This window comes from Monomorium pharaonis, chromosome 3 (assembly GCF_013373865.1).
Source record: "Monomorium pharaonis isolate MP-MQ-018 chromosome 3, ASM1337386v2, whole genome shotgun sequence".
In the NCBI taxonomy this organism is placed as follows: Eukaryota; Metazoa; Arthropoda; class Insecta; order Hymenoptera; family Formicidae; genus Monomorium; species Monomorium pharaonis.
Window position 1 is genome coordinate 30400946 of NC_050469.1, and position 14617 is coordinate 30415562.

Below are 14617 nucleotides of genomic sequence, written 5' to 3' on the forward strand. Positions count from 1 at the left end.
CAAAACATCTATATTGACCTGAGTTAAACTTACGAGGCAGGCCGCCGTAGCCGCCGGTCCTCATTAGCTTCTCCGGTGCGATCTTGTACTGGCTAGCGACGAGCTTGTGCACCGCGTTGTCATCTTCGAGGAACATCTTCATTCGGATGAAGGGCTCACGGCCCTTTTGGGTCAGCATGTGCCATGGTTTCGGACGCGCGAGGAGGTCTGACACTGATCCCTGAGATAGACCCAATACTGATTCGCCGAATAATCGTTGCGAAATCGAATACTGAGACAGCTGTTCCTTCACCTGTACATTAGAAACAGATATTCAAGCTTAGATACGATATGAACAATTATTAATAAAACAAATAATTATCAATATAAATTATATAATTAACACTCGATATGATTACTTAAAGTGCGCTTTACCCTCTTCACAATATCTTCGGTGTTAAGATTATTGTACAGATCGAACTGTTGCTGTGTGATCGGAGGAAGCACAGCTTTCAGCGGTCTTTGGTTGGCCGAGTGGTGAGTTGGGGTGGACGGTTGACTTATCAGACTATTCGTGATAGAGGCCATTCTCTGAAGAGGACTGGCTGCTGCCGCACTGGAGAACTCCTCGTTCGGTGTCATCGCGGGGGGAAGTATGGAATTTCCAAGCGGCGAACTCGCGCTGGAACCGCCGGGTGTTGATTGAGGGCCCGTCGATTCCTGCTTCGGCCTCACCAGAGAGAATGCACTTCCAGCGTGTCTCATCGCCTCTTCCATTTTCTCTTTCTCTTCTTCCGACACACCATTTATCATTTTATTGCGCGGATCCACTTTGCCTAAACTCAAGTCCTGAACACCACCGCTGCCGCCATTAGCGGCTAAGTGATGTTGCTGAAGAGCTTGTTGTTGAAGCGCCAGCAAACCTGGCAATCCAGGCAATCCTGGTAAACCCGCCATTGACGGATTCTGACCTGGTGCGGCATTCAATTTTTGTAGTTCACGGTGATAAGCGTCGAGTGCCAATCGAATATCTTCCTGGGTACGCTCGATGCCTTGAAGACCGCCCTGGGCGCCACTGAAAAAATGCGGAAAAATCGCACTACGGTCAATCGAGGTCGTGTGCTGTCCTCAATAATGATCAATCGCGGTAAATCGTACATAAAGATTGCACGATACCATCGATATTGTTAATTTCAAACTATACATGTCACATAAAAATTTTTTTTATATTGTAATACGATGTACAATCGAAATATGTACGTCATATTCGGATGTATTGAGCACTTTTATTCGAGTTAGGTAACATAGAAAGTTACACCATTCAAATAAGGTTTTCTTATCACGAAACGACGATTTGCTCTTGACATTTCGTGCCAGTATAGTATCCGAGCAAGTATAGGTCATTAATTCGGTCGTGTATGCGTCATCCGTTTGGTCGTCATCGTGCATCGGCAGAAATTGTGTATTATTTAGTTGAAGCTGCGATATAAATATCGGCAAGGAAACTCACGTTGTTAAATCCACGTGATCTTACCTAGGAAATTCTCGCGGGCGAAGATTATCCACTCTTGTGCCCATCAGCTTCGCCAATTCTTCTTGATAAATCCTCACTACCTTCTCCTGGGGAATGTCATCGTTTTCGTACTTCTTCAGTCTCCTGTTTTGACTGTCCAGTCTGTCTTTGTTGAACGGACTCGGGCAACCAAGTCTACTCGGACTCTTGCTGTCAGCGTCGTTCGATATCTCGTGCTCACTTCTCATTTGCATATGGCTCGATTCCGAGAGAATATGTGCCAATCTTTCGTCACTCATTTCCTGCGGACCACCATCCTGTGGGCCACGCGCGAATGCTGGCATTCCTTGCTCCTTGCCTGAAACATACTCTACGGGTGAGGCACAATTTGTGGTGTATTCTTACTCAGTTTGGTTGGTCTTAGAAATATAATCAGAGATACACACATATAAAAATAAATTTTAATGAAAAACAAAAATAATCGCGACGCGCTTTGTCCAACTGACTTTTGACCGTTAGCAAAGCTACTTGCTGTTTTCCTCTGTTGAGATCGTCATTCTATGTCTCAATAAATGATGTTATTTATTTAATGCCATATAATATGATTTATATGTATGAATATATATTGTTGTAAAAATCTCTCATTGATCTTATACGCCATATTAATTTTCTAACGAAGAATGTTTATTCGAAAATATAGCCTTGTTATATAATAACAGGTCATATTTAGAGGATGATTTTATGTTCCTAAGCAATTAATAACAGCGCGAAATCGATAACTGCGTGCTGAACCCGAAGGCGAAGTACACTCAACGACGATAATTAAAATATCCTCTTCTGGACCCTCTCCCTTGCGGTCTTTCCCCTGCACGTCGGCAGGAGTATAGTCCTTCTACGTGTTTCCCGTCTAATTGACCAATCAGCTGCAAGATTCAGACGAACGAACAGCCGATCATGTCTTTGATTGCTCTCGCAGAAGCGCACGCGAATCGGCGAGAGAAAGTGGCTTGACACGCGGCATAAGAATCCCATATGTATTTTGACAGCAAAGAAGAAATAATCTTCGGGCGATTTGTCCATCAAGATATAATGTTCCTTACTTAAACGTGTGCGCATGGAATTTCCACTATATTTCCACGATTACGAAGGCAATGAGCGATTCTTGCCAGACGCGATTCGAGAGCTACGCGTTTTATATCATTATCTTGTATCATTTGTGTTGTGCAGATATGATTACCTCTAATGCCATAAGCAATCGCAACGATGTCCGCGACGAGTAGCGCATTAAGAAGAATAATATCTCTTTTTCATTGCTCCTCTGTATTGGAGTATATCGTATGGCATATGTTCTTTCACGGGAAATTTAACTTCCCTCGCGATAATCCATGCAAGTCGCATTCCATCATATTATACACTCTAACGCTGATAGATAATAGTACATGAGTCAGAGAGGAAATCGACAGGTTCGCCGAGTTAAGATAACGATAGCGAAATGTTCGTGCAATTGACAACCAGGTGGGTGGTTCGAGGCATTCGAGTGAAATCAGGAAAAGAGAGAACGATGACGTATATGCATATCCGCGCGATCGCGCATTGTCGCAACGTTTGAATTCCTGCCAACAAACTCGTGCTCGCGTGATTATGATTCTGCTCTCTTCCTGCGCCTGGTTATATAGAACCAACAAAAGTTTCTTCGTACACTGAGAGAAAAAAATTGCTGGATTTAAATAAATATTTCTTTGAATAGTACTAATAAGATATTTTATAGGAAATCAGTAATATTTATTTCAAACAAATAATATTTTCTAATTATTCGTTTTAAATAAATATTATTGATTTTATATAAAATATATTATTAATACTATTTAAAGAAATATTTATTTAAAACCAGCATTTTTTTTCTCTCAGTGTAAAACTATATACAATAGATCTCAAATCTATTAGGATCAGCTGTTACTATTAATGAAATATTTATAAAATGAGAAGCTGTACCGCGATAACCGATATAAAAGTAATATTCTTGGCGAACAAAGTGGAAATGTGTCAAAAGAATTGCTCGTGAACAAATGTTATAAATTTTTATCGTATCATAAATATTGTTATATCACTAGTAATTTTATCGCTGAATTCGGAGAAGCATACGTAATGATTACGTTACATATATGGATTGATGTTTGCGGATATACCGAGATAAAAGAAACGAGGCCACTATTACATACATCTTTTCTGTGGATACGCCATCTGCGATCCTGAAATCAGCGCTATTATTATCGAACGGAACATATTCTTTAAATTGCGCTAACAATGGCAATAAACCTTTACTCGAGAAATCATGTTACGTGTGTTTGAGTAATCCCAAAACGTATTGAAATAAACAATTTTATTTATTTATTTTATTTTATAATTAATTTAGCTAATAAAAAAATCATAATTGCTGCCGTTCAACGTTTGTCGATCGCTATTATTAAAGATAATTAACAGGATTGGCAAGTAACGCGTTACTCGTAATGCTGTTACCGTTACTTTTGTTGTTACTTTAGTTTTCTATTATATCTTTATATCTATTTAACAGATTTATACGATTTCAGTGCACAAATATGTATAATAATCGTGCCAGACAAAAAATTGAGTTACATGAAATATATGTAATTATAAGTTTTATAACTTAAAAGATATATATAACTTATAACTGCATTTAATGTAATTTAATCTTTAATCTGATATATATATATATATATATATATATATATATATATATACATATAATAGTATTTTCTAATATATTTTAAATATTGTGTGCGTGTGTGTGTAAAAAAGATTTTATATGTATTTCAGGCTGCATTTTGATAGTCATTGTACTAAAAGTCTATAGTACATATGCACAACATAAATTACAGGTTTCTTTTATTGACAATCAATACTAGAATGCATTCTTAATAACAATATTAATGTTTGAAAACACTGCAAACTTTTGATAAAATATGAAGGTTTGCGAATTACAATCTGAATTCCAAAAAAATATCCGTACGTTGGAAAACAAAGGTATTAATATAATTATAAATAATTAGAAAAATTATTACATATGATTATTAAATAATGTAATTTTAACGTCTAAACTCTTTTTTACGCTTTACATACGAATCCATTTTACTTTTTAAGTAACGGTAATGAATTACTTTTATGAGAAGTAACGTTCCCAATCCTGAATTAATTAATTTGACAGCATTTCGGAGTTCTCTATCATTACCGTATCAAATCAAACGCCGCCACGTGACAGCGTAGCTCAATCTTGTTGGAAACTGACGGTGAGAGAGATGAGTTACTTGCATCACTAACATCTTCCTTTCCGCGGATACTTCGATGGCATTACGTGGGAAATCTTACGAGCATGGTGTACGGAATCGTGCGCGCCAGTTGATTATTACGCCCGAGAACCAACATCCTCTCGCAACTTTCTCATAGGAAATCTAGAATAAGCAGTCGGGCAACAAATATTATCGGACGAACGCGATCGCGCGGCGATACTTTACGGGCGCGCGTGCAACCTACAGCGGTGATGTGCGCAATTCTTCACTTGTCGCACATATCCGCAGGCACTTCTCATCAGCCCGGATACAATGAACAGTATCGCTGCAATTTCACAATGTTTCTCTCAATTAAGAGGTATTTTTCCACAGGTTTGCTTAATCGCGAATCAACTTGTGTGTGCTACTTTTTCAAGTAGCGCTCCCCGCGTTGATTATTTGCGCGGGTGTATTGCAGCGCGCGTAAATTGCAGATGCCAGTAGATTTCGACGAAATTAGATTTAGGAGCGTTTCGTCAAGCTCCGAAGGATGTTACATTATGACAGGGGAAAGGCGTTAAAATGGAGATGTCGACTTCGAAAAAAAAAGAAAAATGTGGCGTGAGCGTATGCATTGTATATTCTCGACGGTTGGATGTGATAAAAAGATTTTCATCTCATCGCTACTTCGATCGCTCACACATGCGTTAATTTCTCACGGTTTGAAAAATCCCCCCGACAAAGTCCGCCGCTCGGAAAATGGCCCGGCCGGTTGCGCAACGTTCGTCGCTCGCTCGCGGCACGTCCCCGCATTGTTTGCACGAGCTTTGCGCACCAAATCCATACTTTTCTCAGCGATTGCGCGCCCGCCTTCGGTCTCACCTCGCGCGGATGGTGAAACGTCACGGTCGACGTGCGTCCCGATCGCGTCGCGGCATCAAAGACCGACCGGTTACGGGGAATCGACGAAAGAGGGAACAATTGCGTCCGCTCACGGTACACAATGGGCGCGACGGCGACGCGCGCGCGCGGAGGAATACGCTTCGCCGGAAAGGAAACCGTACCGTACCGTACCGCGGCATATACGGCGCGTATACGGCAATTATATCCGCGCCGCCGTAAAATCGTCACGACGCATGCACGTGCACGCGACGCGATCCGCGCACACACGGGCGCGCACACGCGACGCGAAATACGGGGAGAAACGTCGACAATGGGCACCTGATTACAAAATCTGGAACGATTTCGTGGGAGTTCGCCGGTAACGGTGACTTAAGAAACTCACCCGATTGTTGCGGGTGCGAATGCGAGTCGCGGGTTACGACGCTTCCGATCGCGCGCGGGATCTGCGAGAAACGCGCGTGCATGTATAGCGCATGTTGAATGCTTACTAGAAAAAAAATCCGAAATATCTAGAATCGTCAGAGAATCTATTTTCCAACGTTGAAAATTGTCATTTCCCATAGGATTTTGTTGCTGTTCAGAAAAATTTTTGGAATGTTTCTTTAAACTTAAATTTTACTTTTTCTAACAAAATTGTTTTTTTTTTTTAATAATGCAAAATTAATTAGCAAATAAGTGTACATATCTACGTACATTCCTGTGTAAATCGCGAGTCTTTTTTCTAAATTAGTTACAATTTGATAGTTCTAAATTGGCGTTGTGTGTTTGATCGCTATTTAATTATCATATTATTTTTTTAATACTTTCTCATATTTATTATTCAAAACTCAAGTTTTTCTTTGTGACTGTATAAGAGATATTAGAGGTGTAGGAAAATAGAAACAATCTCATAGAACCAATTAAAGTATTTATAGTTCTAAAGTTCAGGTCAAAGGTTTATTAAATTTTTTTATTCCGACGAAAGGAATAATAAATTTATTTCAAAACTGCATTAAAAAATTCTCCATAATTTTAAATAGAATCCTGAAAAAACTGAGAATGCTCGGGAAAAATTTGTACAATATTTGAAAAACATCTTAACATAGAAATCTGACGCACGACGACTGTAGCATTTTTTTTCCCCCATAAAACTAAAGTTGATTCGGAGAAAATTGAAAGCGTTACGCATATACTGTTATATGATACTCAAGTAACATCGTCGAGATAAACATATCCAATAACTTCATTATCTTGATGCTCATTAAAAAAGGAATGGATATTTCGTGGGCCGTACACGATATGCTAATTCGCCGTGCGATCGGTACTTCAGAAGGAACTTGTTCGCCGTGATGATGTCATTTCAGAGATAAGCGGGACAAGTATTCACATATTTCGCATCTTCCCGCGCGCGCGCGCTCCAATCACCTTGTGCAGCGCATCTAAATGCGCTTAAACGCCTGATCGAACGTCGATTGGACAGCTATCGAGTGATTTAACTAGCAGCACAGCAAAATTCTCAAAACGCGAAATAAGCAACGGAACGCGAAATGCCGCGTAGTCAGTTTCTTCGAGTACCAGGCTGAAAAGTACCTGTCTCGAGATGCTATCGGCGAGCAATACGATCGCGTTCACACTGAATTCTCGTTTGCATCATCGTTAGTAAGAACGGGGACGTGTTTGCACCCGAAAATCCTGAGCGGGTCGCGTTCGCGCGCGCGCATAACGTATCTCGTCGCGGTGAGGCGTCAAGATGTGGAACGATACGAGCGAGCGGTGCACGAGATCCGATAAAATCGGCGCGCAAGGCGAAGCTAATGAACGAAACTTGTTCGCGCGGGATACAGTTGGGAGCGTTGCGCTCTGCAGCCGCTCGCGTGCACCTGTGCGCGCACCTGTATACAAGAGGTATTCTCCTCGTTTACTTTTGCGGGTGGAGGCACGTTGTTGCGTACAACAGCTCGTTTAACTTGACGGTGAGAGGTAGAACGTCCGCGTAGAACCGCGAGGCATCGTCGCGCCGATTTCTCTGGCGTTCGAACAACAGATTTAAAAAATAATCCAGCGCATATGCGTTCGTGGTTCCAAATTAAAATTGATCCAGTTCCGATATTACAGTCAGAAATTACCATTTTAATGAATGCCCACAGAATATTCAGACAGAGAATTCTAATTTTATTTGGTGTGTATGTGCAATTCAATTTCTATATGTAATTCTTTAGTTCTTTAGATTCAGATAAAATTATATAGCTTATAGTTGGGTGATTAAAAATTGTTCGAAAAACTTTCATCTATCTTTGCAAGTAATAGATAATTCTTCTATAAAGATTATAACATAAAAACTTAATACTCCGATTAAACAAATGGACAGTCAGCTGGTTTCGATGACCTCTGTGAGTCGCGCAATTTTTGTTTAATGTATGTAGAGTTCAACTGATATTGCCACGCGTAAATGTTATTACATGAGTTTTGAAACCGCTGTCGCACTTCGATAATGTTATCTGCCTTTTGGATCAGGTCAACGTACGCAGATGAGATACTTTTATTGAATCGCGATCGTTGGGTGTGAACGCTTCTCTGAACTCTTCCCCATGTGCACTTTGAGTTAGTATTTGGTTTTCTTTGACATTGCTAATTATACAGTAACGAAAAATCTGTTTACAATTATACTTTCTCGTAAAATGCGATAATTATATTAGTTACGAAGGCATAAACGTCTCGCCGCTCGTATGGAAATCACAGTTATACGACTGCGAGCGTGGCTCGTAACGTTTCTCACTGCGGTTACAAATCATCGTAACCATGATTTTCGTCTATGACGATCACGAATCCGCGCCGCGAAAAGTCTTCGGCGGATCGCGCGTGGACGTACGCTAACCGCTACAGGAAACAAAATTTTGCAATAAACTTGACTTGGAGCTAGACCAACTATGTTTATTACGGTAATCTCGCTACGCGCTGTTCTTGGTCGTGCGCTCAGATCAATTGTGTGCCTGTGCCGCTCCGCGCGAGCAATAATACACCGCTCGGACGTGCCGTGCTGAATAGTGGGCCAAGATCCAGATACGTTTGTCGTGGGATTAGCAGTTTCCACGAACGCGCGATTTTTGCGGCTTACCTTAAGCGAGTGACTGAAAGATATCTACGCGCAGTTTACGTAACCGTGATTTCGGGCCATCGGAAACCCCTGAGGACTCCGGGCAAATGTTAACGGGATCTAAATTATTTTACCTCGGGCTTACACGCGAATAAATTCATTGTCAGCGCTACGGTGTGGCCTCGTAGCGCGCACGGTAAATTTCGTGAAAACTACCGCGTTCATAAATAAGTGTTTAGTGTAAAGATTGACGAATATCGCGTGAAGCAAACTTGTAAAGACTGTAGAGTTCTTTTTACTTGGTGATTATGCGCACGATTTGCGTGACACCGTAGGCTAAAGATCCTGCGACGTTTTCTTATAATGAAAATGGTGAACTAAAAAAATATAAAATCTCGACTAAAAAAATCAATAGCCCGTTACATAATGATAACAGTTTTCAAACGTACGTATGATAAATAAGGTGACCGTAAAGTCGATTCACAAATCACAATGAAGCCTTCAGTGACAGGTTGGTATTGCGCCGCCTGCCTGCTCGCCCGTCTATATAGCGCGTGATGAGTCGTTAGATCAGGTATTTAGCCCGACGCAAACTTATCTTAACCGACACCTCCACCAAAGCTAGGCGGCGGCGCCTTTCACAGGCTTTATAAAGCCACTGATTTTTGCCCATAAATCACGGCTGATTATAGAAGTTTCGGACATTACTCCAAGTATATTTATGCTATTGAGCCGCGGCGGATTCTCGTTACGATCACAAAGGGACTTATGACCATGATTCATACGAACAAACGGCCGCGGTGAATGATTAATCCGACGATTAAGAAACCGTATTGATGATAGTGTGCTATATTTTTAACAAAGATTTTAAGTGTCTAACTGATTATAACTATTTTTCGATCTAATGACATATGATTCGTAGCATCCGTGAATTATTTTAAGCAGTAGCATGATAATATATTTTAGTTATTTAACTTATTGTATATAAATGTTAGCTTAATTTAGAACTAAAATAAAATTCTGAAATAGAACGGCGTGAAAAAGAAATGCATTCCAAACGTACGTATTAACAACGACCATCGATATTTCTTGTTACGATCTCTTCCCTTCGACGGTTTACTTGACCAATTTCGACGACCGTATTAGCGATGGTTCTTGCAATTCTGATTTACTGCCGCGCTCACGCCACAGGATAATACAAGCACACGTCCCTGTAATTTTACGGCTGACGCATCGAGAAATGTTACGATCCCCTAAGTTTTTGTCACCGGCTCCCTCCCGCCACCCTACGATCGCCCTAACCCTTCATTCCAGTTTGCCGTTCCGTCCCTCCCTCCCCCGTGTCCCAGCACTCTGTCCGCTGTAATGCCCCGTGATTGTTGTTACCAGAGATCCGACGGAAACCGACAATCCATTGATGCGGGACGCATGTCGTGCTCCGGCTGAATTTTATACACGTTTTATTTCGTCACCGGACGTGAAGGGAAAATGATGGCATTGAGTCAACATCCTGCGCGATTGATATTAATATTTACAAAAAAGCGGAAGGGACCGCACGGTCGCGTATCGCGAGCTCGTAACGCACGTCGCGAGAGCATGTTACGGATAAAACGTACAAAAATTTTTTTTTTTTACGATATTACACTTTTGCATTCGTTAAGCATAACTCTGTTATCATTGAGAACGGAATGTGCCAAGATAAAATACTATTTATTTGTTATAATCTAGCAAGTTTGCGGCAAACAGAAAAGTGTAAATTGCCCTCCGCGATAGGCGTAGGCTGGGGCGCGTTTAGGATTTCTATGTTCTCTACTGGATCTTCCTTTCTTCTTCCATCTCTTCCCTTTCTACACACCGCGGAGCCCTTTATACATTTCACCCCTACTCAGTGCTCATCCGGGGCTTCCTATTCCCAGGAGCTATTAGTCTAAACAATATGGCTGCCAAACGCAGCATACAATCGATAGCTGCGGCAAGGTATGCCAACGAGCTGCGTAATTTAATTAAGACTATAACCGTTCAAGCTTAGATATAGCGTTTTTTGCATCAAATATTGAACACAATATGGCTTGGATAACAGCACGATATGACGATGCAGCGAAGTACTTTTTACCTCACAATTACACGTAGATAAACCTATTATAGCCAGCAAATTCTATTTGTTTACAATTATTGCAATTATTACAATTATTTCTGTAAAATCATAAATTATTGCACTACAGTCGACTTCTGTCGATGACTTGCAGGATTTATCGATTCTATCCTTCTAATTTAACCCAATATTGAAAACCCACGATGTCACCAACGCATATTTAACTCCCTCGCGTGTGCACGAAGAGGGATGCGATCTCTTGAGCGTTCCTTTCCCATGGTGCAGTTAAAGGGGACAGAAATACCATCGGGCCCCGCGTTAGCAGCCGAAAGATTAGCTGACAGCTCATGGTTAGTGATTTGGCGAGATGGATTATTGGCAGTGCGAGGCGGAAGATTTTCGAGAGTCAAAGTCAATCGACAAGTTCGTCGTCGACGACGAAGGCAGAAGCATATACACGAGCAACTCGTTATTGGAGCCGTTGTTTAACGTTCCAAGGAAGACGGAATGCGAGTTAACGTAATTACACACTTAAGATAGTAAACTATTCGATCGCGCATCCTCAAATGTTCACGCTAAGCTTTACTGTAAACGCGCTTATGGGGCGTAGAAGGAAGCGAAATTAATCACAATTGCCACAAGTACACTCTCTACACTATACGGCTGCATGTGTAATTACGATGTCTCGTCCGTCTTCGTGGACATCGAGACGTCAGACGATCCAGCCTTCGTCATGTCGGACATTACGCAGAGACGCGTCGAGAAATTGTACGAAACGATTGAAATACAAATAAAAAACTATTAGTGAGAAACGGAGAGAGAAAAAGAGAAAGAGAGAGAGAGAGAGAGAGAGAGCTGGAACTGATGATCGGTACTCACCTTTCTTGGGAATCAGGGACTTGAGCAGCAGCACGGCGTTCTCGTCGCAAGCCCAACCGTGCATCTTCCGATAACTGTCACGGCCCTTCTCGGTTAATTTATCCCAAGGTTTGGGCTTACTAAGCAACTCGCTGACCGTGCCTTGACTTAATCCGAGAACGTATTTGGCGAACAGTCTTTGACCGATATTGTGTATCGACAATAGCTCGCGTACCCGCCTGGCTATGTGAAGAGTGTCAAGATTTTGCGAGGCGTATTTGTCCATATTATGACGCAACATTTCCTGCAATCTCGCCTCCATAGGATCGCCCTTTGGAATGAGGGACTCGCCCAGCCGACCGGCCATACCGGCAGCACCGAACTCGTCACCGAATCGGAAGGGATACGCTCGATCGTCAAACCGAAACGGACTCTTTAGCGTATCGAGGACACTCAGCCCGCCGATATTGTTATTTGCCAAATGATGACTATTGTTATTATTGTGACATGATTCTTGATCAGGCGGACTCTTCGGAGGCGGTGCGCTCGGTACACCAGACGTGAGACCGCTGCCATTGATGGAAGCCGAAGGGGTGCTAGTTTCCACCATTGACGTTGGTGGCTGGAAGCTCGGCGGTGATGTCAAGGCGGTTGTGGAGGATGGTGTCGGAGGTGCTGGCGTTTCGTGTCCCGATACCGGCGTCGGCGCTTTCTCAATGGCATCTAGACTGCCTAGAGGTGTTGTACCGATCGGTGTGTTCGATTTCACCGGTGTGTTCGAGGTTGACGACGGATCCGCACCCGGTGATGGAAGATGATTTAAACTACTTGGCGTTGTTGGCGGGTGTAAACCCATGTGTGGTTGAGCTTGCTGCAATTGTTGTTGCTGTTGAGTTAACTGGCTTAATTGAGATGGCTGTGATTGTTGCTGTTGTTGCTGTTGCTGTTGCTGCTGCTGCTGCTGCTGTTGCTGCTGCTGCTGCTGCTGCTGTTGGTTCATGATAGACCTTTCCAATGTCCGCCTCCAATTGGCGACGATTTCTTCACCGAGAAACGAGCCAAAAGTCTCGACGTTCTGGAGGGGTGGTGGGAAGAGGAGGCTCGAAGTCGTCGAAGTGGCCGAAGAGGGCGTCGGGGTGGAACGTGGAGGGAGGGAGGCTGCTGTCGGAGGCGGTGGCGGTGGTTGTTGGGAGGACACATGGGACGTAGGTGGCACACCTCCGACCCCGTGGGGCGAGGCGGTCGAGGCGCGCTGCAGGGGTGACGATAATCCACCTGCAACCACCAAAAACACAAGGGAGCCCGTCAGCACGATTTCACGCGTACATGACACTCAACCTAACTTCGGCTCGCGATGTTGTCCCCGTTCTGATCGCCAGTCCGTCCGCGCTGTCTCTTTCGAAGTGCGAAATTGACCGATGATCTCGGCTCTCTCGACCATCTTCCGGGACGACGGACGACCGAGACTCTCTTTTTCGACGCTTCGTCGGATCACAATCCACGCTTGAGTGTACAAACGAGGAACGACGTGGACGCCAACGAGAGGAGGACTGTGGAGACGTTGCCGATCGCCCGGAAAGAAATCGTGAACGTAAGGATATTGTCCATCTCGCGTTGAATGCTGATCGCGTTGACGCGCGAATTCGAGAAATCACGTTAAATAAAACGCAATTCTTTGTCCTGCGATGTGATTGTCGCGAATGTCAGAGTACGGAATATCATAGGGTTGGGACCAAAAACTTTCTACGTGGTTATCTGGGAAGTATTGTGTGGTCTTTTAAAGTAGAATACCATCGAGATTGGCCTCGAAAAGGGATTTAATTTTATCACGTAATCTCAGTGTATGAGGTAAATTTTGAATCTACGTAAAGACGATACTCTTGTTTCATTACGGTTTAAAGGAAGTAATAGCGGGATTGGAAAGATCGGAACGCGAGCGACGACGACGATGGATTCGGTCGGTTTGATTTAGAAAGGGCGGCACATTGCAGTATCCCTCTGGCTCTCCGCGTGTATAGATTGTCTCTTTCTCATTCCCTCTCGTCGCGCGCTCTCTCTGTCAGTTTGGATCGATTCATAATAAACTCTGTCCCCGAAACAATGGCTCGGCCCGGGCAAATATTGCGAATATCGTCCACAAATTTGCGTGCACGAAGTTTGCGTTTCCCAGTGTACGGATGGAAATGGGAGGGAAGAGCGGTTTAGAGGACCCTTTACGTGGGCAAGAGAGGAACATTTGGAACATTCGATAAAAGACAAGGTAGGCCTATAAGAGAGAAAGATGAAGGGCTAACGTGTGTTCGGTTGCGTTAGTACCTTCCACGAATGTACGTTAATATTAGCGAGAGAGTGGCTCGAAAAAAGTGCAGCCTAAGCAGCCAAGTCTGGAGAGATGAGATATGTATATGAGAGAAGTAGAAATGACAGGAATGATAAAACAGAGATCAAAGAGAAAGAGAAAGAGACAATGAGAGCAATAAAAGGGAAAATAGTTTGAAAGGTAGAGAAAGACAGAGAGAGAATATGTATATATATAGAGAGAGAGTCTGAGAAAAGTGCGAACACAATGGCAAGCAGGGTTATTTTTGTTGTTCTCTTTTCCGATAAGCTCCTTCAGTCATCCCTCGTTTATTCTATAGAAGCGTTCTTGCGTCCGCGTTGCGTGACTCGTGTCCTTTTCATTGTTACTCGATGATAAAGCCCGTCGACGGAGCCTCGAAGAGAGAGAGTCGGGGACCGAAGATCAGAGCGGTAGCGCAAGAATTAGAAGCGATATCGCCGAGGTGTAATCGACCTACCGACACCTCGTTACATTTTTTCAATCTAATTACTATTTCTTTTCTTAAATTTTAAAAGATTTTTAATTTTAACAGATCCCTAAATTATTATACATATTTTTCTACATAAATATTACA

The 14617-nt window shown here is 42.7% G+C and overlaps 1 protein-coding gene across 8 annotated transcripts in view; it reads right to left on the reverse strand.

Annotated features, from left to right (window-relative positions):
• LOC105832673 (homeobox protein cut) overlaps positions 1 to 14617 on the reverse strand; it is a 147934-nt gene that overhangs the window by 5653 nt on the left and 127664 nt on the right. For 3 of the 8 annotated variants that reach the window (XM_036284732.1, XM_036284731.1, XM_036284730.1), the window contains exons 5-8: positions 11724 to 12977; positions 1514 to 1862; positions 403 to 1078; positions 19 to 292 (exon numbers count right to left, since the gene is read on the reverse strand). In XM_036284732.1, coding sequence (XP_036140625.1) covers positions 19 to 292; positions 403 to 1078; positions 1514 to 1862; positions 11724 to 12977 — 2553 coding nt within the window. The remainder of the gene's footprint in view (positions 1 to 18; positions 293 to 402; positions 1079 to 1513; positions 1863 to 11723; positions 12978 to 14617) is intronic. The other 5 variants (XM_036284735.1, XM_036284733.1, XM_036284734.1 and 2 more) reach the window with 5 other exon arrangements.